Source organism: Trachurus trachurus (assembly GCF_905171665.1).
Source record: "Trachurus trachurus genome assembly, chromosome: 13".
Classification (NCBI taxonomy): domain Eukaryota; kingdom Metazoa; phylum Chordata; class Actinopteri; order Carangiformes; family Carangidae; genus Trachurus; species Trachurus trachurus.
The window spans coordinates 37,000,687-37,024,509 of NC_139892.1; the positions used below are offsets into that span (position 1 = coordinate 37,000,687).

Here is a 23,823-nt window from a genome sequence, read left to right on the forward strand (position 1 = left end):
TCCACACACACACACACACACACACACACACACACACACACACACACACACACACACACACACACACACACACACACACACACAGTAGTAGTAGTGCTTGAGAGTAACAGCTGTGGTTGAGGTTGTACAGGATAATGTATGATGACCGACCGTCGTCTACTGAATATTCATCTTCTCTTCCAAACAGGCTATAACTGACATATTTCGTGACTTTTGTCAAAATTTCACCTGCAAAAAACTGAATTGAATTCAAGTGTTTATTTTGAGTACATATGCAACACAAATGTATAGGATAAAACAAAGGAAGTACCACAAAGACATGGCAGACTAACAAAAAATGCACGATAAAACATAACTTATTTACTCCCACCACTTCTCCATAAATTACATAAATTAAAACATAATAGAAACAATCTGCTTCCTCTCAATAACGGTCTATGTGTCATTAGAAGTGTAAACATATTATATAGATATGCATGTGAAGAGTTCATTTGCAAAAGCAGATAAGTGCCATTTTGAAAAAAATTGACTGAGGCTTTGTAATTATTCTTTGCATAGTGTTGTTTTCAATAAAACTTTATTTTTTTGAGATATGTCTGTTTTGTTACATCTCAAAGTCACTCAACTTTGGTTTGACTGATATCACCTTATGTAAATAAAAAAAAAAAAAATGAAGATTCTAGAATTTTTTTATTAATTATTTTTTATCTGCTTTTGCAAATGAACTCTTCATGTGTTCTTCAGAATAGCTACATATAACCAGTAACCCCTTCTTAATTTCTATATTTCATAAGAATTAAATCTTTGTATTTCTTTTTAAACTGTTTTAAACTTGAACATTGCTTTATTTCCACCTCAGATCTGTTCCATAGAATGAATTAGAAAATGAAACTCAAATTTTTATCTAACTTTATTTTGATGAGGCAGGTAAAGGGAGAACAAACAATTAACAAAACAAACACTCTAGAACAAAACGTGCAACTACTTTTCAATGAGTGCTGTACTACTGTTATTGTTCCTGTTGCACCATGGGAAATCAGCATCAGTATACCCGGGCCGGGGAATGTGTCAGGCACACGTTCAAACCTCTTTGAGGGAGAAAAACTGAACTTTTTAAAGAGAGTTTTGAATGAAAAAATTGAGAGTTTTTGACAGAATTCGCTGACTCGGTCGTTTGATTGTGAATGTGATTCATCCATCACTGGTCCAGGTGCAGCAGGAGTCAGCCAGGCTGTGTGTGTGTGTGTGTGTGTGTGTGTGTGTGCGCGCATTGCCTCCATCTGTCCAATTGGAGTGTGAAATATCCTTTTGAAGTAAAAGAGAAAATTTACTGCTGCTTTCATCCTGTGCCACGACACACACACACACACACACACTGGGGGCCGGGCTGTCATCAGCTTTATCAGCTGTCTGTCAGTTTCTTCTCTCTGACCTTCAGCGGAGGATGAACCTCCAGCCTCTTCTCTCACCACCACATCTTTCTTCGTCTCTGGCTGGTAAATCCCTCCTGAGTCTGTTTTCATCTGGAGGTCACTTTCTAAACCGCACAGGGCTCATGTTTGCATGCAGTCGTCACTGCGGCCGGTTTATCAGAGAGTCATTAGCTCATTCTCTTTCAAAAACCTGTTTACAATTTTCCCTCATCCCCTAAAAAAATACTGTAGGATGAAAAATAAACGTGTCACCAGGGAGAAATTCCTCCAATGCAAACAAGACAGATGAGAAGACATGACTGAATTACAAACAAAACATGAGAAAATTACTGCAAATGTTTGATTTTATTTCCAAGGGTTTGGAAACAGCCTCGTGGCCCCCTGATGGTTTTTATGGAGAGATGGCTCTGAGCCTCTCTTCTGATTGGTTGACTGTTTTATGAGTGAGCCAGTGCAAATACGGCAGATATTAGGTAGCAAATGCAGAAACCAAATCCTCCTGAGTTTTGGTTAGTGGGTACAGGTGGGCGGAGCTTTGGGGCGTGGCCAAGAGCAGTGACTGCTTTGTTGTGACATCACAATAGCATCATATCATAGCAGTAGGTTTGTTACCTTTAATTGTCGGTGCAAGCTGCTTTTAGAACGGCAGAGCAGAGCCGCGAGCTGCTCAGAGCTACGCTACGGAGGCTCATGGGATTTCTTGGTTTCCCTCATCAAACTAATCAAATACACAATCCAACAACTCCACAACGCTTTGGTGGACAAGTTGTGACCTGCACATTCACCACGCTATGAGATAATAACACAACGTTACCACACAGAGTTGTTTTAGAGGTACATTCATGTAAAGCTGCTGATGCGCATTGCCTTCAGGGACAGTTTTTCATCAAGCAGTCTCTGTATTTACCTCGAAAACAACTTGGTCTCGCAACGTTCCATTATTATCTCATAGCGTGGTGAATGTGCAGGTCACAACTTATTGTTGTAGTTGGATTGTGTATTTGATGAGTTTGATGAGTGAAACCAAGAAATCCCACGAGCCTCCGTAGCGTAGCTCTGAGCAGCTCACGGCTCTGCTCCGCCGTTCTAAAAACAGCTTGCACCGACAGTTAAAGGTAACGAACCTACTGCTATGACTATAGGCGGCAATGGGGCCAATTTGCCAAAATGTTGAACTATCCCTTTAAGAAAAATTAAATCCTGTCCATATTTGACAGTGTCTTATTCTGACAGTTGCATAATGTTAGCGAATCAAACTGGAAACTTCACAAACAGAACGGGCAAGTTGCATCCAAAAGTCTGAGACCACAGACTTCTGGAACCAACCGTATGTTTCCAGTACTGATGCACTGAGACTCTGCTGCAACACCAGCGGACACGGGCTCACTTCTGTGTTGCATTGTGGGAAAACATCAACAGTCAAAAACGTAGTGATTTTCGGTTGTCACATTTTTTACTCAAGTCATTTTTTTTTTTTTTTTTTTTACAGGCGAGAGAGTCAAAGCAACAATCCCAGAATTCCTTTGTCCTGATGTAAAGGAGGTTTGTTAGATGATAAGTGTGGTTGTGTGTGTGTGTGTGTGTGTGTGTGTGTGTGTGTGTGTGTGTGTGTGTGTATGTGTGTGTGTTGGTATTGGAGGTTTTGCTGAAGTCTGGTTTTGATTGAGGCTACATGATGTCACGCTCGCTGGGAATCTGAACCAACTACCATAATAGGTCTGTGTGCACGCGTGTTTGTGTGTGTTTGTGTGTGTGTGTGTGTGCGTGAGTAATGATAACAATGCAGACGCACAGAAAGAGGAAAAGAAGGGAGGGAGAGGGAGAGTACAGCTCTCCGTCAATGATCGACTCATAAACTCATTTTTCTACAAACTTTTTGAGAAACTTTTTGTCTCATAAAAGTGAAACTGTGCTGCCAGCGCTCTGAGATCACTGCACCTGGTTCATTCCTTTATCAATCACATCTGTCTCTCTCCAGATGTTTCTGGGAAACTGCTGAAATAAGCAAAACTAAATTAAGAGTAAGTGAAATAATTTCATTTGATTGGGCACTCTTTTTTTGTGTAGATTTCTAAGAGAGTAAAAACTCAGTTGTGCGGTAGACGAAAGAAAGACGTTGGGTTCACCGGGGATCCTGCTGTTGACCTGCAGCCAAGTGGGACAGGAAGCTGAGGAGGGAGGAGGAGGAGGGAGAGGGTGGGGGGTAAAAAGATGGTGGAGAGAGAGAAAGAAAGGGAGCAAGAGAGGTAAGAAGGAGAGAATGAAGAGAGAGCTGGAAAGACAAAAGAGAGAGGGACAAGAAGAAGTGAGAGAGAATCACACACGCAAAGGGAAAATGAGAACAAGCCAGAGGAATGTGAAGGAAAAGACAGAGGAGGAGGTGAATTTGGGGTTGCAGAGAGGATTTGGGGAACGGGGTTGAGGGGGGTAGGGGGGTTCGAGGAGGAGGAAGGAAGCAGGAGTGAACAAAGGAGCACAGGACAGAGAGAGAGGGAGACTTCAGACTGTCTTCCTACAGTCGCAGGGTGTTTTACTACTGTGTTCACACACCGAGCTGCTGATCTAGAACCAGCTGCTGAACGGGTCTGTGATCACGCAGCGTAACATGAAGACAATACATCAGAATCAGATCAACAGACCAACATTTGCAGATGATGTCGTCCTGTCGGCTCCTTCCAGCCGGGACCTTCAGCAGAAACTGCGGCCGTTTGCAGAGTGTGAAGCAGCTGGAGTGAGAATCAGCATCTCCAAGTCCGAGGCCGCGGTTCTCGACCTGCCCCCCTCCAGGTCAGAGGAGAGCTCCTGCCTCATGTGGAAGAGGTTAAGGCCCAGTCTCATTTCTCCTCCCTTAAAGGGCTAGTTCACCCAAAATTGAAGTTGGACTCATGATCTCCTCCCCCTCATGTGGACTAAGGGCTGGGAGAAGTTTCAGAGTCCTCCGTGGCTTCTCTGAGTTACAGGGGGTCTCGGCGTAGCAGTGCATGTCCATATAACGGTTGCAAATGGATACCAACTGTCTTCGTAACAAAAAGACACACCAAAAAACATCCAAATACCTCCATGCTGCTCGTATGTAATGTCCGTCTTGTATTGAAGCCCCGAAATGAGAAATTGTTCCGAAAAAAATTAAATAAGTCTATGTTTCAAGTTTGTTTGTAGCGGAAGCTCCTCTTCCTGGTTTGTCCAATTTGGACGGAGCATACGAGCAGCATGGAGGTCAAATTTGGACGAACCAGGGTCTGTCCAGCATGGAGGTATTTGGATGTTTTTCGGTGTGTCTTTTTGTTACAAAGACAGTTGGTATCCATTTGCAACCGTTATATGGACATGCACTGCTACACTGAGACCCCCTGTAACTCAGAGAAGCCACAGATAACTTGAGGGTGAGTAGATAATGAGTGAAATTTGAATTTTGCTTGAACTATCTCTTTAACACTAGCACTTGGTTTGGAGTGGTCTCCAAAGGGAGATTCCCCTTGATGATGAAGTGAGAAGTGTTAGAATTAGAGATCTTACCCTAAGATCTTGATCGTTTGATGAAACAATGAAGAACAAATGCAGAAAACAGAAGACGCCTTTGCTGCTTTTCATCTTGCACTAAGTCTTTAAGGGGTGGTTTTAAGGGTTGAAAAACACTTCCCCTTGTTCTTGAAAAGAACTGGGACACTCTACTCTTCTATGAGAAGTACCATAGGGCCAAAATTGAGTGGAAGTGATTAAAATGGGACATAAGTATGTTCACGAGTGAGGGAAGGATGGAGCGTGAGATTGACAGGTGTATCGGTCCGTCGTGGTGAAGAAGGAGCTCACCCTAAGGTGAAACTCTCGATTTACCGGCCCATCTAGGTTCCTATACCCTCACCTATGGTCGAGAGAAGCCAGCTGAGGTGGCTCGGGCGTCTGTATCGGATGCAGCTTCTCTGGATTCTGTCAGGTCCTCACTTGCTGCTTTCATCATCTTATTAAAAAAAAGCACAAAAACATTTACAATTGTATGTCATTTCATGGTACAACAGCTATTCATGCAGCTGAAGCATGCCTATGATTTGCTGTTCTACCTGGTAACAGGGGTAAAATGATATTGTTTATTATATTTTCCTTTCTCATTTCAAGGATAATAAAAGCTGTAATAAAATCATAATAGAGAGCGTATGATCTTATATGCTCCAATCAGAACAGATGTGACTCGCAGCGATTGGCCGAGAAGTATAATGTGACCAGTGCCAGAAAAGCTGTGCAGGTTGAAACAAACAGATACTCTTCACTGATTTAGACCTGGATCCAGACCATGGTCCCCCTCTTACTGACCTCTGCTCCTCTATTCATTTTCTCACGCTACATTTTTTTTGCATGATCTCTTCTTTTCTTGCTCCTCTCCTCCGTCTATCTCTTCCTCATTCCTCCTGTCTTCATCTTCCTCTTGAGCTCTATCATTTTTCACTCATCTCTCTCTGGCTGTTTCTTCACTCTGTTACCCTCTCTCCCTCCATGCCCTCGAGTGTATGTGTGTGTGTGTGTGTGTGTGTATTTCCTGTTGCCTTTAAAAGGTGATGAATGTGGCCAAGGCCTCTCATTATGCGCCCCATCACACATGCACACACCCCTCCCTCCATTCAGAGCATTTTTCATTGCATATCTCTGGCCTGTCAGAACGCTGTGTCATAGCATGTAGAGCAAAACAAAACAGCAGTTGCCAATGGGGATGTATCATGCGAAAACAGATACTAGATCACATTTATTTATGTTAACTCTCCTCGTGGGAACTTGGTCTATTTCCATAAAATAACCAAAAGAAATGGATAAAACCCTCGATGATGCCACCCACAGGTCTCTGAAGAGCAGTGTTGAAGCTGCTGTGCCTCTGCTGCCTTGGCAGTGTCTGACTAGTAGGTTCGTTACCTTTAATTGTCGGTGCAAGCTATTTTTAGATCGGCGGAGCAGAGCCGCGAGCTGCTCAGAGCTACGCTACGGAGGCTCATGGAAGTTCTTGGTTTCTCTCATCTAACTCCAATGGGCCAATTTGAACTATCCCTTTAAATGAACGTAAGCCATTCTTTAGCTTGGCTACTTAGCTTAAAGGTACCATCCCGGGCGGCTCATTTTGTGGCAAAAATATAAAAATCTGAGTATATCGGTTAAGTATTAGACAGTAATTGATGCTATTAGTGGTTTGACATATCAATGACGAAATTTGGTCATCTGTGTAAGGAGTAGGGACTAAAATGTGGCCGACCAATCAAATTAGTCTCAGACAACTTTGGTTGGATGGCCCGTCTGTCAGTCAACGTGCACGCTGTTCTGCGCTTGGCTCTAGTATGCAAGCACTTTGATTGTAGCTACACTTTTTCACAGTACATCACAGCCAGCCAGCCAGCAGCTAGAAAGCTAGAAATTCGTCATGGCACAGCTAAAGGACCAGCCGGATATCCGACCTCCAACTGCACCTCCTAGTCAACCACCACCCAAAAACCTAACACTTTTATTGAAAGTATGAAAGACCGTCAGAAGTGGCTCGTTTTCTCCCTTGGGATTGCTGAGGTCGCCGGGCAGATCAGCTCAGTGGAGTGGCTGCTGCTGCTGCTGTGACAGCTGCCATGGTCCCTGTACTGGGGGCTCACACAGACTCTGCACTTCTCCCAAACAACGGAGCAAATTTCCTAACAAAGGTTAAGGTTATAAACTGACCACAGACTCTGGATTAAACTGTGACGTGTTAACAGTGCCAAAGCCAGACTTAAAACAGCTTTTAGCAGCTTTATTGGCTGTCGGTTGCCACAATGCTAATGCTAATGTTAGCCCGTCTATGAGGTTTTGCATTATACGTTAGCATTAAGCTAGCGGGCTTTATGCTTAGTTGTAATACTGGCTGTGTTTGTTTTGAACGTTGTTTAAAACTATGTACATCTTTGATGCTTAAATATATATATATTACCGCTTAATACTCCTCTTTTATTTTATGTATGCTGCTATTTTTTATGCAGCTTTACAGTCGGTTGTCGCGGGCTAATTTCTGTTAGCCCGTCTATGAGGTTTTGCATTATACGTTAGCATTAAGCTAGCGGGCTTTATGCTTAGTTGTGATACTGGCTGTGTGTGTTTTGAACGTTGTTTCAAACTATGTGGGTTTGATTGAACATCTTTGAAGCTTAAATATATATATTACCGCTTAATACTCTTCTTTTATTTTATGTATGCTGCTATTTTTTATGCAGCTTTACTGTCGGTTGCCGCGGGCTAATTTCTGTTAGCCCGTCTATGAGGTTTTGCATTATACGTTAGCATTAAGCTAGCGGGCTTTGTGCTTAGTTGTGATACTGGCTGTGTGTGTTTTGAACGTTGTTTAAAACTATGTGGGTTTGATCGAACATCTTTTATGCTTAAATATGGCCTATATATTCCCACTTAATATATTGCTTTACTCCTCTTTTTATTTTATGTAGGTATTTTTACTGTATGGCAGGCTAATCTTGACAAATAAAACCTTGAAGCAAAAAGATTTTGCCTTTTGTTTGAGAACTGACATTTATGTACAATAATTCAGTAGGCTAACAGTTGTAAATGTACCTTTGTACAGTTTATTTTTTAATATTTTACCGTTAAAAAGCAAGCTCAGTGCTGTCTGTCCCATAGAAGAACATGACAGCGGCAGCCTGCTGTAGCCGCTCTGCTTGTGGTGCAATACATACAACAGTCTCCGGCTGCAATGAACACGCGCTGGAGCCGAGCAATGGGGGCGTGGTTTTTGTGATTCCTGATTGGACGGAGGGGCGGGTGTGCGATTCGAAAAAGAAATCGTTAGTCCAGTAAATCCAGCCGCCTGGGATGGTACCTTTAAAGCAGAAGTAAGCGGAATATTTGTGTTAATATAAGTCTTAAATAGTTGTATCTTCCGACAGCAATCACTTCTATAGAGTGTTTGGTCTGAAACACGGGTCTGTCAGTCACTCTGCTCTGCTCTGAGCCGAGGAGAAAACTTTCCTTGTATCCTACAACCTTTATCCAATGAGGAGAGAGAACGGCATAAAGGGGCGGTCCTCTCTGTGTGTGCAGCCAAGGGATGCGCGTGAATGTGGTGACGTAGGGACGAGGGCGGGGACTGCTAACTCCATCGGCTGACAAGAAGTTAGCCAAAACCACCGGATCGCTTACTTCTGCTTTAACTGTGCTTGCATCGATTAGCATTACAAACGAAATACGCTATTCATAACATCTATGCATATCTCTGCAGTGGTCCAGTTGGTCAGGTAATCCCACCCCCCTGGTGTAATCGGTTCTTGGCTCTAGCCTCTTAATAAAAATCAGTCTTTGTTAAGCACACAGTCGAGACTTCCCTCAGGTTTCTATCAATGGAAGCTGCTCCAGGTCTCACACCTTCGTTTTTAGGAGGCATTCGTGAATTTCCACAATAACTTGGTCCACATTAATCCTGGTTGTAAGTCTCTGAATGGTTGTTTTATGAAAACTGTCAGACATTGATCAGTAACATGAAGGAGAATCTCTGTCCAAGCTTCATGCAGCTGCACCTCTGACTGCATGTAAACAGAAGAGGAGCAGATTCTTTTATGTTGGCTGAGGCATGTTGTATCTTTTTATAGTGGATTAGATTAGTCGAATCAAAATCAAATCATGTTTTTTTTAATTTTCTTTTTGGTGACCGTGTAGAGAGAGATGTCATGGATCCCAGTTTGGGAACTTGGACTGGAGCTGGTGAGCTGACCTCAGCCTCTGGTGCTTTCTCACACATTATTCTCTGTTTGGCCAGATCTCTGTTCCTCCTCGGCCCAGTTTCTGTCTGAGTTTGGATATTCAGAGTTTCTCTCTGGCAGCCTGTCAGCCTGCAGGCTTCTGTTTGCTTCACTGTGTTTGGTGGTGTGTTACTAATAAAACTGTGTGGATGTGAATGTGAGGACAGTCTTCTGTAGTCTCTCCACTCCTATCTCATCTGCCTCTCCCCCTCTCTCTCCCCCTCCCCTGGCCCCAGTCTCTCAGCCCTGACTCCTCTCCGCTGTAATCTAATTACCAGCTACCACAGGAAATGACATCATCTGGGCTCTGACAGGATTGTATGATGGTTTTCAGTTCGGTGAAGTTTCCATTACAACATGACTGACTCTACATACAGTAAACAGTGTATGTGTGCAACAGGTCCTCCGATTATCTTTAACCCTTTCACACACAATGAAAGATAAAAAATGCAAGTACAAGGCGTACAATACAATAATATAAATGCATGGAAATAAATATGGTCAAATGCTGATGTTGCGACCAACCAGAATGAGCAAGGAACCCCCTACTTTAAATATGTATAAAATTGTGTTTTATATTAAACTAGGCCTAGTAGCCAAACATTGGATTCAATACTCAGCTATTCATTTAATACACAGGTTCGTATATTCATGGTCGTGCACTGCCATTTATAAAGATGCCTTGTTAACTGATACCAATGGAAATATCAACAATGTCGTTCATTTGAATGATAATCATGCATACAAGCTATTCAAATTGACAAAGCATAAATGTGGAAACAACAAAAAAAAAAGTATAATCACCCAAAGGTTTCATGACCCCCCTGCAGCACCTCTGTGGACCCCCTAGGGGTCACGGACCCCCTGTTGAAGACCTCTGATCTATGGGAAAAAGTGAAGTGTATGTATAAAGGTTAAAAGGCCAACCTCACGGTGATAATGTTCTGCAAAAAATAACCCCCAGAAAAAGGGTTTAGTTTTAGTAAACGTATTTAAAGGTATAATATGTAGGAATTCCCCCCATCTACAGTAGCGGTGCAGTTGCATATCTGAACGTATTCTTGATGTTGCATTCACCTGAAATGGGGCAGATGTCAGACAGACAACAGACGCTGCATGTAACAGGATAAACAAGCGTCTATGTAAACAAGTGGTCCGCCAGCACGAGGCAAAACAATACAGGCCTGACAATATGTTGTCATGGTGATGTGGTATTGTTTTACCGTCTTTCTCTGGTGGAGTAAAATGACATCCGGTTGGTTTGCCGACGGCCGTCTGCCTGACTGCACCTGAATGCAACACCAGTGCCTCCGTCCTTCCTCACACTACACAGTGGTGACAGTTTTAACAGGCCGAGCCCACAGCTCCGCTGAGTTTCCGTGGTTACCTACGGTCACGATGCAACATGGCCGCCTCGGTTCGGTGCGTCGCCCACTTATGTATTTGTAACGACTTGTAACAACTCATTCTAAGGTACGAGAAAGCTTTCATTTGTATTAGGGCTGGGCCAAAAAATCGATTTTTATATTAATCGCGATTTTTTTCTGGCGATTTATTAAAATCGATTCTCATATGAGAATCAATTTTTTTTCGATTTTTTTTTTTATTAATTTTTTTTTTTTTGGGGGGGGGACAACCAATCTTTATTGTATGATCATGTATTCTGTGCCATTACACTCGACAAAGTCAAACCGGCCTGTTGTGTTCGTTTGTTCACAGATATCTATGTGAACAAACGAACACAACAGACAAACTGATGTGATGTGTGTATTGTTTTTGTAAGTATGATTTATGATGTATTGTCGGGTGTTTGGTTCAACCTGCTCTTGTTTAAGGAAAGAAAATCCCAATAATTGAAATATAAAATCGCAATACTTGTTTAATCAGAATCGCAATTTAAATCGAATCGGGAATCGTTAGAGAATCGAATCGACGTAAAAGACCCAGTCCTAATTTGTATGCGGGTGTGATTCCACTTTAGTGAAAAACATATTTATGAAAGACATATACATATTTGATTTTTGCTAATAAAAAGCCAAATAAGTTACACACTGGGGCTTTAAATCACCAACATGAGACAACATACAGGACAGGAGCTGCAGCTGGAGGAGGTGGCATGTTAGCATGATGAGGATGACTATGGTCGGATGTTCCAGCTGTGAAGCATGAATGAAACAGCTGGTAGCACTTAGCTGGTACCAGAGCAGTGTCGGTGCTCCGTTTGAGCCGACTCAGCTTCTCGTAACCCAGGTGCCCGTGCTGTGTGAGCAGTGTGTAAACTAACGCACTGACTAACACACTCCAGGTATTTCAGTGCCAAGGAGCTTGGTTCAAGTCCAACTGTCCTCCGCCACCTGTCACTCACCGTGGGCCGGATGTGTCTGTGAAGATCCCATCATCATCATCAGCTTCACTTTCTCTGCTCCCTCACACTTTCAACTTCCTGGTTTCCTGTCTGTTGTTTGACTTCCTGTCTGTTACGGCGTCTCTGACAACACAGCCGCTTTCCTGTTCACACCAATATCAGTTACCTGAAAGCTTTGGTTTGATGTTGTAGTCTGGTAGGTGACTTTATCAGAGACATGATCGCCTATGTTTAAAGATGTCAAACAACTTTTGACACTGATTTCCTTCCTCCCAGCCAGATATCCAACTGTGTTTATGTGAAACTTACAGTAAGGAGCCGGTTGTGATGGAAATAACAGCATTACTACTACTTTTTTCAGTAATGAGTAAAAATAATTACTGTTCACACCAGCTGCATCTCTGCTGCAGTGTTGCCACCTCCACCTCTGTCTCTCTACATAGAGTTTGCAGGTTACTGGAATGTTGGATTTTATTTTTTATTTCTGACAACATCAACCAGCACTGTGTTTTCAACAGTGTTACATTCCCCTGTAATTTCTAAAGGCATGGAAGCATCAATGGAAATTAAAAAAAAAAGGATAGATCCGAGCCAAAACAGAAGTGAAACAGAGAATCAATCTAAAGCTTTTTTGTCATCAAGATTCCTCCATATTGGATCAACCCAGCACATGAGGCAGTAACTTCTTTCAAAAACTCACTTTTATAGACATGCTTTCCTTTTTATCTTTTTATTGTTTCCGTATGACTCTTTTATTGCTTTTACTGGGTTTGCGTGGGAGTGTGAGTGCATGTGTGTTTCAATATGACATCTGATGCCTCTAGCTGTCCTCATCTATTGCCTTATAACTGCTATTGACTATTATTGCTGTTGATTTATTTGTCCAAGCACTTTGGTATGCATGTTTGTAAATGTGCCATATAAAATAAAGTTATTGTCAAACAACAAATACCTGTGGGAGATGCAATTTTGTGAGATGGTGCAGAACCAACCGACTTAAATTTGAGGGCAGTGTTTTCAGTGACATCAAATAAAGCCTCAATAAAAACACTGAGTGTGGAGAAAGTGTGTTTTCTGTGGCAAAGAGAAAAGTGGGCGGCTAACCTTAGCCTACTCTTTGTCAGGGCAACTGTCAAACTAAAATAAGTCATCCACTATAAACTGTAAAAAATATATATATTTCATCTCTGATGTGTGTTGTGTGTGTCTGCAGGACTATCTCGGCTGCATCATCGACTGCGGAGCTCTGCCGCTGAAGCCGGAGCAGGTCAGCACTCTGTTCTGCAACATAGAGGACATCTACGAGTTCAACAGGTAGGTCACCTGCTCCTCTTCACCCTGTGCTGTTTGTTTAGTCTAAGCTGAGGCACCGTCGCTGTAAAGTCAACCTGCTACGTTCAGCTGGGTTGGAGATAGGCAAAATGAGCCACCAAGACGGCCCTTCATCACTTATATTTGTGTAGGACCAACAATGTAAACATGTTCTAGTTAAATTGTTTCATTCTGCTCAGTGTAAAACTAGACCAAGCTCTGTTTTCAAGTTTTCAATTCCAGGAGATGGTCCTTCGGGGCCGGTTCAGAATCAGAACTGGATTTATTGGCCAAGTATGTTGCATACATACGAAGGAAGGAAGGAATTTTACTGTGTTTTGCATAGCTCTCTGACATTCACATAAAAGACAATCAACAACAACTGAACAATAAGTTAAGGATAATAAGAATAAGAATGTTACAACAAATAGTTATAAGATAAATAAGTAAAGTGGCACATGTAGTGCAAATAGACAATGGTAGTGCCATGAAAATAAATAGTAAGCTGGATAGATACTTGTACAAGCTGTGGATGATATCTACATTGCATGGCTATATATATATGAATTATTGGCTTATTGCAACACAGTTACCAGTCCTCTAATAGGATTTGATGCATGTTCTATGTCAGGGTTGGACTAACTGCCGAGTGTCACCATGTTCAGTCGGTGTCGTCAGTCAATTCTGAGCTCTGATTTGGCGTGAGGGGGGTTTGTTCCCATGAGGAAATCACAGAAAACTCTGTCGATGATGACTCCTGTGAAGAAACACGCAACAGATGGAATAGATATCATGAAATACTCTGACTCTCTACTAATGTTCTCTGTCTCTGTTCAAATGAACGGCGCAAACATGAAAAATGAACCAGTGAGCCTGCACGGTTATAGGGACTGTCAGGGGAGCCTGAGAGAGGGAGAGGGGGTGGTGTGTGTGTGTGTGTTGGTGGGGGGTGGGGGGGTGGGGGGGGTAAGAACCCAACTAAGACAGACACAAGTTTATTGTATTGACCTATGCAAATGTAAATTCAAATGGAAGATTTATCCATGGAAAAGTATGCAAGACCTCATCTCAGCCTTCAGCTACATCAGCCCCCCCCCCCCCCCCCCCCCCCCCCCACACTCCTAACAGAACAGGGGATCAAGTGCTAACAATCCGTAGACTGGAAGTAAAGACCGACATAGCCTCTGTGTCACTAACGTTTTGAAGCTCAGAGCACCACTGTCGCCATCTTGGCAGAGTCTGACCCCGCCCCTTTTACCGTGGGCCAAAAAAGAGGAGGGGCATGTACAGAGCTTAGACTGTAGTGCAGCGTAGTGAGACCAACCAGGCTGTCAACATGTTTATTTCTGTTGCACATTTTACATTGGAGTCCATGACTCACTCTGATGGTCATTAGAGGAACTGCAGCTTCTTCAGTGTTAGCTTCATGTACACCAAGTCCAATTCTTTGTAGATGTACCGACTCTTTGGCAGTAACGCGATTCTGACTCTGATTCTGGTTCTGATGTTTCAGCCCCTCGACGTTGATGCCTGTAACGGCCAGACGTTGTCTCCCCTAGCTGTAGTTCAGTGATCTTTTTCACTTCTTCACGAAACCGCAGCCACTAAGTCCGGCTGTTAGCGGGAGTCGTCTTGCGGGGGGACAGCTCTGCAGGTATTGAAAGGTTCCATTTCATTAGCGATATTTAACCACCGTCCAAACAGCAAAGAAATATGTCTCTGAGCTAAATGTTGACCACATCTCTTCATCTGACAGTGAAAAGCTATCCCACCGCTCATCATACGTAGGATATTTTGGTTAATTTGAGACTGGAAAGTATTTTGTGGGTAACATATCTTGGCTCAGAGTCCGGTAAAGACAGACCGAGAGATAAGCTGGTGCTGGAAACATTCAGATGCAGAGAGGCAGAAAAGGCAACGCCGCCAGTTTGATTCTCATGAGGGGGAATCTACTGATTTTTTTTAAGACTTGCGAGCAGCTGCTGAGCTAATATGAGTGAAACAGATTCTTCAAGACCCAGATCAGGTTTTACAGAGCAGGAATGCTGAGTGATATTCCACCCTGCGTCGCAAAGCCAGAGAGAGACACAGAGAGAGAGAGAGTGTGTGCCTGTTTCTGTGTCATGCTAGTTTGGTGCGTTCACGTGCAGCGGTTTAGCAACCTCCATTCTCCACATCGACAGAGGGCAGACTGCGGTGATATCAGACTCATCTATCTGTGATGGTGAGATGAGGAGATAGAGGACAAGTGTCACTCAGATGGGGGCGTGTTCCAATTCAGGGGGCAGCATTGTTTGAAGGATGTGGTCTACAAAAACCACACTGAATCAATCAATCAATCAATCAATCAATACAACTTTATTGTCCCTGCAGGGAAATTTGTCATTAGGACAACTTTGGACAGTCAAGTGCCGCAAGTAACTGCATTACATAAGTACACAAAACAGATTAAAAAACCAGTACATTTGACATTCTTCGCACAGTTCTCACATACACACAACTCTCCCATTCACTCAGATACATATAAATATGGTAGATAAAAATTAAAAACTCAAATAAAGTGCAGGAGTGTCAGGAGCATTAAAAAGATTAAAAAAAAATATAATAAAAAAAGCACAGTCTCAAGAAAAAGAATGAAAAGTAGGGATAACAACCCAATTAAAATTTAGCGGGTTTGTTTAGAAGGGAAATGGATGTACGTAGGGAGGAAGCTGAGTTTGTGAAGGTTCTGAGACGGTGTGGTCGGTCTGCATCACCATACACAATGACCAGAGGGGTGAGGTGGAGGGGTGGGGGGTAATGTTGTAGCCAAGACCAGCTAACCTGAGACCAAGTTAAGACCGAGACCAAACCAATGCGAGACCATTTTCAAGACCATTACTGTATTTAGTACAAGGGCCCAGTCCACCCTGCATAGTTAGTAGCTAGTAGCCATATCATGTCAGTCATAAGTGACAAATACAAACCATCTGCAAATGACCCATACTTAAAGCAGAAGTAAGCGATATTTTTGTGTTAATATAAGTCTTAAATAGTTCTATCTTCCGACAGCAATCACTTACATAGAGTGTTTGGTCTGAAACACGGGTCTGTCAGTCACTCTGCTCTGCTCTGAGCCCAGGAGAAAACATTTCTTGTATCCTACAAGTTTTATCCAATGAGGAGAGAGAACGGCATAAAGGGGCGGTCCTCTCTGTGTGTGCAGCCAAGGGATGTGCGTGAATGTGGTGACGTAGGGACGAGGACCAATAGATCCATGACGAGGGCGGGGGCTGCTAACTCCATCTGCTGACAGGAAGTTATGGTGCGTTCAAGGCAACTCGTGTTTTTCCGACCTGTGAAGTTGTACCAGTTCGATCTGGTACGAGTTCACGGGTCAGAAGTTACGAGTGGCCGTTATAGTGACTTTCACCGGTAAAACAGGTCGGAAAAACACGAGTGGGTTGCCTGGAACGCTACAAAGTCGTAAGTCGTGACTTGAAGCTGTAATTTACGGTTTCAAAAGCCTGCCTGGAACGCAGCATTAGCCAAAACGACCGGATCGCTTACTTCTGCTTTAATACATAAAAACAGAAGACACATACTTTATACATACACATACAAACAAAACATCCAAGACAAACACCAAACACAAACATTACCAGCTCCTACATTGAATCATGACACAACATTTACTATGTACAGTATCCTGTCACACAAGGATGCCATGACGCAATTTACAGATTTACACTAATGGTCAAAATTATGATCCAAATAATTTCATTTTAAAACTAACCATGTTTATTTGTTGTGTAACATAATTCGGAAGGACATTCCACTCCTTCATAGCTCTATATAATACTTGACATGGTCAGCTTTGAGAGATGTAAGAGAAGCTCGGCACTGGGACACTGGTGTTTCTGAGCAGCGCTGTGATGCCAGAAAAAACTGTCTGGTGTGTGTGAACAGCTTTGTGTTTATCCGGCTGCCGCCACATCGACCAACAGTGACTCAACTAATCATTTGGCCTCGATCCAAGAGAACGGGTGATGTGTCTCTGAGCAACATCTGCTCATTCACACGGCCGCTCATGTTTAGGTCATAACTCTGGAGCCGTGACAGGTAGAGGGTTAGATTCCCATGGATTCCACATTATAATCCCTCAGTACCAGCTCTGTCCCAAGTCCCAACACACTCTTCAACAGTGTTTCAAAAACCTGAATATACAATTTATATCCTCTTTTATTTGCAGGAAACTTAAAGGGATAGTTCAACATTTTTGGCAAATTGGCCCATTGCCATAATCGCTATAGTCATAGCAGTAGGTTCGTTACCTTTATTTGTCGGTGCAATTTTAGAACTGCTGAGTGCAGCCGCGAGCTTTTCAGAGCTACGCTACGGAGGCTAATGGGATTTCTTGCTTTCAAATACACAATCCAACAACTCCAAAACGCTCTGGTGGACAAGTTGTGACCTGCACATTCACCACACTATGAGATAATAACAGAACAGAGTTGTTTAGAGGTAAATACAAACTGTCCCTGAAGGCAACGCGCATCAGCGGTTTTGCATGAATTTCCCTCTAAAACAACTCTGTCTCGTAACATTACGTTATTATCTCATAGTGTGGTGAATGTGCAGGTCACAACTTGTCCACCAGAGCGTTGTGGAGTTGTTGGATTGTGTATTTGATGAGTTTGATGAGGGAAACCAAGAAATCCCATAATGAGCCTCCGTAGCGTAGCTCTGAGCAGCTCGCGGCTCTGCTCCGCCGTTCTAAAAATAGCTTGCACCGACAAATAAAGGTAACAAACCTGCTGCTATGACTATAGGGATTATATGGCCAATTTGCCAAAATGTTGAACTATCCCTTTAAGCTGCAATGGGTCGAAGGAGAAAGGAACACGAGCACACACACCTAATCAAGCAATCAAATATTTATCAATACTGTCGAACTTCACACAGCAGATATTCAAGAAAAAGTGAGAGCTGTGTGTGTGTGTGTGTGTGTGTGTGGTGGGATGGGAGTGGGGGCAGGGTAGGGGGTGAGTTGCTTTGAGCCTGGGAAGGAAGCTGTTAAAATATGTCACAGACACACACACACGCGCACACGCTCACACACACACACACTCACACACAACCCTCCACCACCCCACCCTGCTGAGTCCTGTTTTCACACTTCACTTTCTTTGTGTCTGTTCCAACACACACATACACGAACGCACACACACACACACACATACACGCATACACACAAGCGTGCACACTCAGGCAGAGGAACACACTCAAACAGTAACAGTCACCAACACAAAAGCACAAATGTGTGAGTCCAAACGCACACAGTTTTCATTCCATCCAGGCTTCCTGTCCCTGGTTCTCATGGGAAATATCCTATGAGAGGGAGCGAGGGAGGCGGAGAGGGAGGGAGGAGGGAGGAGAGACGGAGGGGTGGGGGGCGGGGGGGGCGGGGGTGGGGCCTGCATCTCCATGTCCCTCTCTGCGCTTAATTAGATTTATACGTTTAATGAAGTCAATTAGTTAATAATGAGGTAACGAAAGCTCCAAGAGCAAGAAATCCCCTCAAACCTCACTCACTCACTCACCCAACCAACCCCTCCTTCCCTTCCATCGCTCAGGGTCGCGCAGAGTTTGTCAAAAACATCTGACCTGGTTTCTCTCTCTCTCTCTCTTTCTTTGTTCAAGAAAGGAGAGAAAATAGGAGAACACACACACACACACACAGAGAGAGAGAGAGAACCAGATGGGCAGACATAACAAGTCCAGAGTGGCTACATCATCCAGCATAGTTCAAACATGACACCATGGCCGGGACAGTGAGGGGTGAAACTTGGTTGTGATTGGCCAGTGAGTTCAGTCCATGAACATACACACTCTTAACACACACACACACACACACACACACACACACACACACACACACACACACACACACACACACACACACACACACACACACACACACACACATAGGACTCCAGGTACAAAGAGGCGGCCAGTAAAAGCCCATATGGATGGAAGTCAGCTGTGGCAGCTCCAAGGCCACATGCTTCTGGGGGGTTAGTTCCTGAGGAGACTCCCTGTAGCTGTAGCTGTCTCAAACTCACACTAGAGGTCTTCACGGGTCTATGAAAACCCGATCCGACCCGAGACCCGTGCGGGTCCGGGTCTTTGTTTTAACGACGTCACTCAGGTCGGGGTCTATCGGTCGGTGTGCAATAGCTGGAGTGGAACCCAGATGACCAGTGATGAAAATAATCCTAATAAAAATTGCACAATTATGTTAATATTTTGCCCCCTTTTCTACCGTGGACAAACCCTGTTGGGGACATTATACGCCATCACACGAAAAGTTGAGACTCGCGCTGACGAGCTGCTTAGTGGTGGTGAAAAGTCAATGCGACTACACGGCGTGTAACGGTACTTTTCGAACTCTTGAGCGCACTTGAGTATAGGCCGCACCAGCTAAATTTTTGAAGAAAATACATTTTGTACATATATATAGGCCACACTTGAATATAAGCTGCAGGTTTTCATGTTGTAACATGAGACATTTACACAGAAAGACAGTAGGGAACTGTGTAAGTCCGCTCGCTTTGGTTACGCTCCTCTCCTCCATGTGCATTTGTTTACACCGAAAGCTTAGTGCTAGCTTGGCTATTTTAGGCTATTTGGTTTATACTGTCAGCTAGTTTCTCCTTAGTTTGCGCCACAGTTTCAGCTGTGTTAATTCAGTCAGGCTGAGTTTCCATTACGCGTGCCAACAGCCTTTGATCTGACGTCAGATGTGACGGGACACTCTATATAGATATAAATTCACGTGTTGATTCAATTACATTAAATTGTGTTTGTTTCACTGCACCAAGCTGAATCTGTGACACCTCCCTCTGCTGGGCTGCCACACCCATCTCAGCACACCGCGGCCTAACAAACTGACCATGCGCCGTGCGCTGGTCGAAACTTGCACTGCGCCACCCTGCACAGCGCCACGAAACTAGGGCGCTACATGTTAGTGAATGAGTGGAGCAGATGCAGGATACAGATTACGCGTGCGCCCACACACACTCACACACACAAACAAACACACACTCACACACACACACACACTCTGCTCATTCATGTACAGTGAAGTCAGTCAGATAACCGGATTCCTGGGAATTTTTACAACATCATCATCAGCTGTTTCCCATGAAGCCGCTGAGTCAGACTGATGAGCTGTGATCAGTGACGTCAGACACTGATGTATTGATTAGTGTTTCACTCTTGCCTGATCTCTCTTTGTTTTTGCTTTGTTCAGTTATTGTATTCTTTATTTGTTTGATGCGTGTGCTCACATTTCTCCTTCACTGATTGATGCTGATCTGAGGTCATGGACAACATGATGTGATAATAAACAGGTTTGTCCTACTCTCCTTGTGAGGACCCTCAGTAACAGAGAACATTCCTCATCCTCTTGGCCCAACCTGAACCTGAACCATGTTTCTGACCTTCACTCTGAAACCATGTCTGAACCCTCAGACAGCACTTTGAAGAAGTGACAGCCAGCCACAACGTTCTCACATCCTCACACACATTCCTCCTGTGGATGTGTTCCTTTAGTTCTTTTGTTCTTTTCTTGTGTAATCAGATTAGTATTTGACATTAGGGTTTAATGAATGGATGAATGAATGAATAAAAACCCCAGAGACCAGGATGTCACATCCAAAGAACAGGTTTATATTTGGAGACCAGATTCGCATCCAGTGATTAGGTTGACATCCAGAAACCAAGTTGACATCTAGAAACCAGGTTGACATCCAGAGACCGGTTCACATGTGACTTGACAAATACATAATTTAACATTCACATCATTACTTGTGTAGAAAAAATATTGTGCAATTACATTTTGTGGTGTTTGCTTTTGCAGTGCTGCTGTAAGTAACAGTCTAGGAGAAGGATGTAAAATGTAAACGTAAAATGTAATGAAATGAAATGCAAACTTAACACTTACATTTCAATTCAAATTCAGTCTCAACACAAGGTAACCTCTGCTCCATAGGAACAGTGCCATCTTCTACTGTTTTATTCACCTTTTACCTTTTTTGTTAAATGTTGAGCCCGTCAGTCATTCCTGTAGTCGCCCACTCTTTAGAAATAAACTGCAGCAGAGTGAGAACACCTCACTTCCTCAGTTAAAAACCAGTCGTTAGGTTAGTTGACGAGTGGAGTTGAGTGGAGGCTGCAGCTCATGAAACACATTGATAGTTTTACAGCTACAGCACCTCCACACAGCTGAGAGCAATGCATCAAACAAGTCACAGGAACTTGTTTTCACAACGCACACAGTACCCACCGTGAGTTACTGCACAGGGCAGCCAACACTAAATACTGTGGGATTTTATTATGTGGGTCTGCACGCGGGGTGAAACTCATAACATTCTGATTTGAAAGAATATTTTGTTTAATTTTACTGTAACAATCATCTGATTATGTCACTTCACATCCTATTCTCATGTTGACTGGGAACCAATGGAAACCTGCAGCACAGACCAGAACAGGAGATTTCCATCCCCTGTTCTTCCTCTGCTCAGTGGAAACAAGAGCTCCATTGACGAACAATTACAGTTTCTGCTTAAGGGACATGAATAGATGAGGGTAACCCAGGATCTCCACCTTGTTCATGTGAATGTGATCCAGTATTTATGTTGGATCAGGGTCCAGACAGCAGCGACAGTCCTGCAGATAAACGGATACACTAGTACAGTGGTTCTCAACAGGTGGGTCGGGACCCAAAAGTGGGTCTTGGACCCGTTCTGGATGGGTCGCGGACAGCTGGTCCAAAAAGTAAATAATATTTAATGCACATCTGATGTTGGACATGTCTTTTATTTTGAAAAATAACTTATTTTGAAAGGCACACGAGACACGTGAACACATGCAGTTGTAATGGTCCTCCTCAGTTTCTTATTATTTGCTCTGAATGCAAAGATATCAGTTTCTTATTAATGTGGCCTGAATGCAGTGAATCTTGTTTTGTTTTGTGGGTCTTTGTTTTGTGCAATTTGATATTTATTCACTTTTGTGAACATGCTCTGAATGCAGAGATGCATTAGAAGTCAAATATATCGTTTTGTTGGTCTCCATTTTGTGCAGTTTGATATTTTTTATTCACTTCCGTACGTGCAGTTGTCATGGTAACTCCTCAGTTTCATTCATGTGCTCTGAAATGCACTTTGCTCAATAAAGAGCAAAATGAGTTTTTAAAGGCTTTAAAAAAAAATCTTGGTTTGAATTCTATAAAAGTGGGTCACGGCTTAATGACCATGATGGGAAAATGTGGAGCCCAGAGTGAGACTAGTTGAGAACCACTGAACTAGTAGACTTGTAAAAATTCTTCCATAAAAGTTAACACATGTGCACAGTAATCACAACATAAGTTCAATCGCCATCATTTTTGCTTTTATTCTGTCACACTCCAAATCAACTGAGCTCCTCAGGTGTTTGTGAAACTCTGTTGGATGATGGACGCATCACAGAGGATTCAACCCAAATCCATGTTTTAACACTCATTAGTTTTGGATTTCCTGCAGTGATTTCATTTTCAACACATGTCTTGGCTGCATGGTAAAAACCATTGCACACAAACATCTGTCCATTATCTATATACAAATATATCTGTATATAGTACAGTATGTGTGTGTAGCTGGCTGAATAGCACAAACCACTGATGGCCGTGACGTGTTAAGTGAGTACAGACGCTGTGACATGCAGGGTTCCAGGCTTTTGAGGATTTTCAAAGGGAAAATAAATTAACATCTGAATTGTGTCCGTCCATGAAATGTGAGTTCTGTGTCTCTTCTGGAAGAGACCATGTGCTTCTCAGTCGCATCATTTCTCTAGTCAGTGAAACTCCAGAGGCATAATAAGCAGCTTGGCCTCTGAAGAAACACTTTCAGTCTGATTTTATCTCTAAATGCCCAAACGTACAAGCTGATAAAGCAGCTGTTGTTCAATTCTCCATTTGTTTTTCTTTTCTTTTCTGCCGTTATCACTGTTCTCTTATATAACTCTCCGTCCTCCTCCTCCTCCATCTCCCCCTCCCCTGTCTATCATCAGTTTAGTTAAAGCAGATATCAGCTTCACGGCCGTTTCGGCTAATGCTGCGTTCAAGGCAGGCTTTTGAAACCGTAAGTTACAGCTTCAAGTCACAACTACGACTTGGTAGCGTTCCAGGTAACCCGTAGCTCGTGTTTTTACCATCCTGTTGTCTGTGAAAGTTCCCTATAACGGCCACTCGTAACTTCCGACCCGTGAACTCGTACCAGATCGAACTGGTATGACTTCACAGGAAGGAAAAACACAAAGTACGAGTTTCTTTGAACGCACCATGAGTTAGCAGCCCCCGCCCTTGTCAGGCATCAATTGGTCCTCGTGCTACGTCACCACATTCACGCGCATCCCTTGGCTGCACACACAGCCCTTCATGCCGTTCTCTCTCCTCATTGGATAACACTTGTATCCCACAAGGAAAATTTTCTCCTCGGGTTACAGCAGAGCAGAGTGACGGAGAGACTCGTGTTTAGGCTGAAATACTTCATGTAAGTGATTGCTGACGGAAAATAGGACTATTTAGGATTTATATTAACAAAAACATTCCACTGATATCTGCTTTAAGCAGCATATCTCAGATGCCACACAGTCAGCTGCTGTTTATCACTCTGTTAAAGAGTCGACTTGCCCCGTGTGAAGATGAAAAACAGACCTTGGCCCCGGGTGTTTGGTTTGGCCCCGGCCCACAGAGGAGGGCCCGGCTCGGGTGTTCAGGGTTCAAGTGTCGTGGGGGCATGTGGGGTCAGGGGTAGGTTTGTTTATTTAGCAGCTAAAACCCCTGAGAAAAGCAGTGACATGATGAAAATGTGTCATAAAGCTGAGGTGGGAAAAACAAAACTGCGACTTGAAAACATCAATTGAAATTTTGACTCGCAAGTTCAGT

At 43.2% G+C, this 23,823-nt stretch overlaps 2 protein-coding genes across 2 annotated transcripts in view; one reads left to right on the top strand and one right to left on the bottom strand.

Annotated features, from left to right (window-relative positions):
* Positions 1-23,823, bottom strand: part of triap1 (TP53 regulated inhibitor of apoptosis 1) — a 171,016-nt gene that overhangs the window by 20,710 nt on the left and 126,483 nt on the right. The gene's annotated exons all lie outside the window — the stretch shown is intronic.
* The window catches only part of plekhg2 (pleckstrin homology domain containing, family G (with RhoGef domain) member 2), a gene marked incomplete at both ends in the record, with an annotated part of 75,961 nt that overhangs the window by 1,779 nt on the left and 50,359 nt on the right, over positions 1-23,823 (top strand). Inside the window, one exon of the mRNA XM_083985765.1 lies at positions 12,757-12,857. Coding sequence (XP_083841891.1) covers positions 12,757-12,857 — 101 coding nt within the window. The remainder of the gene's footprint in view (positions 1-12,756; positions 12,858-23,823) is intronic.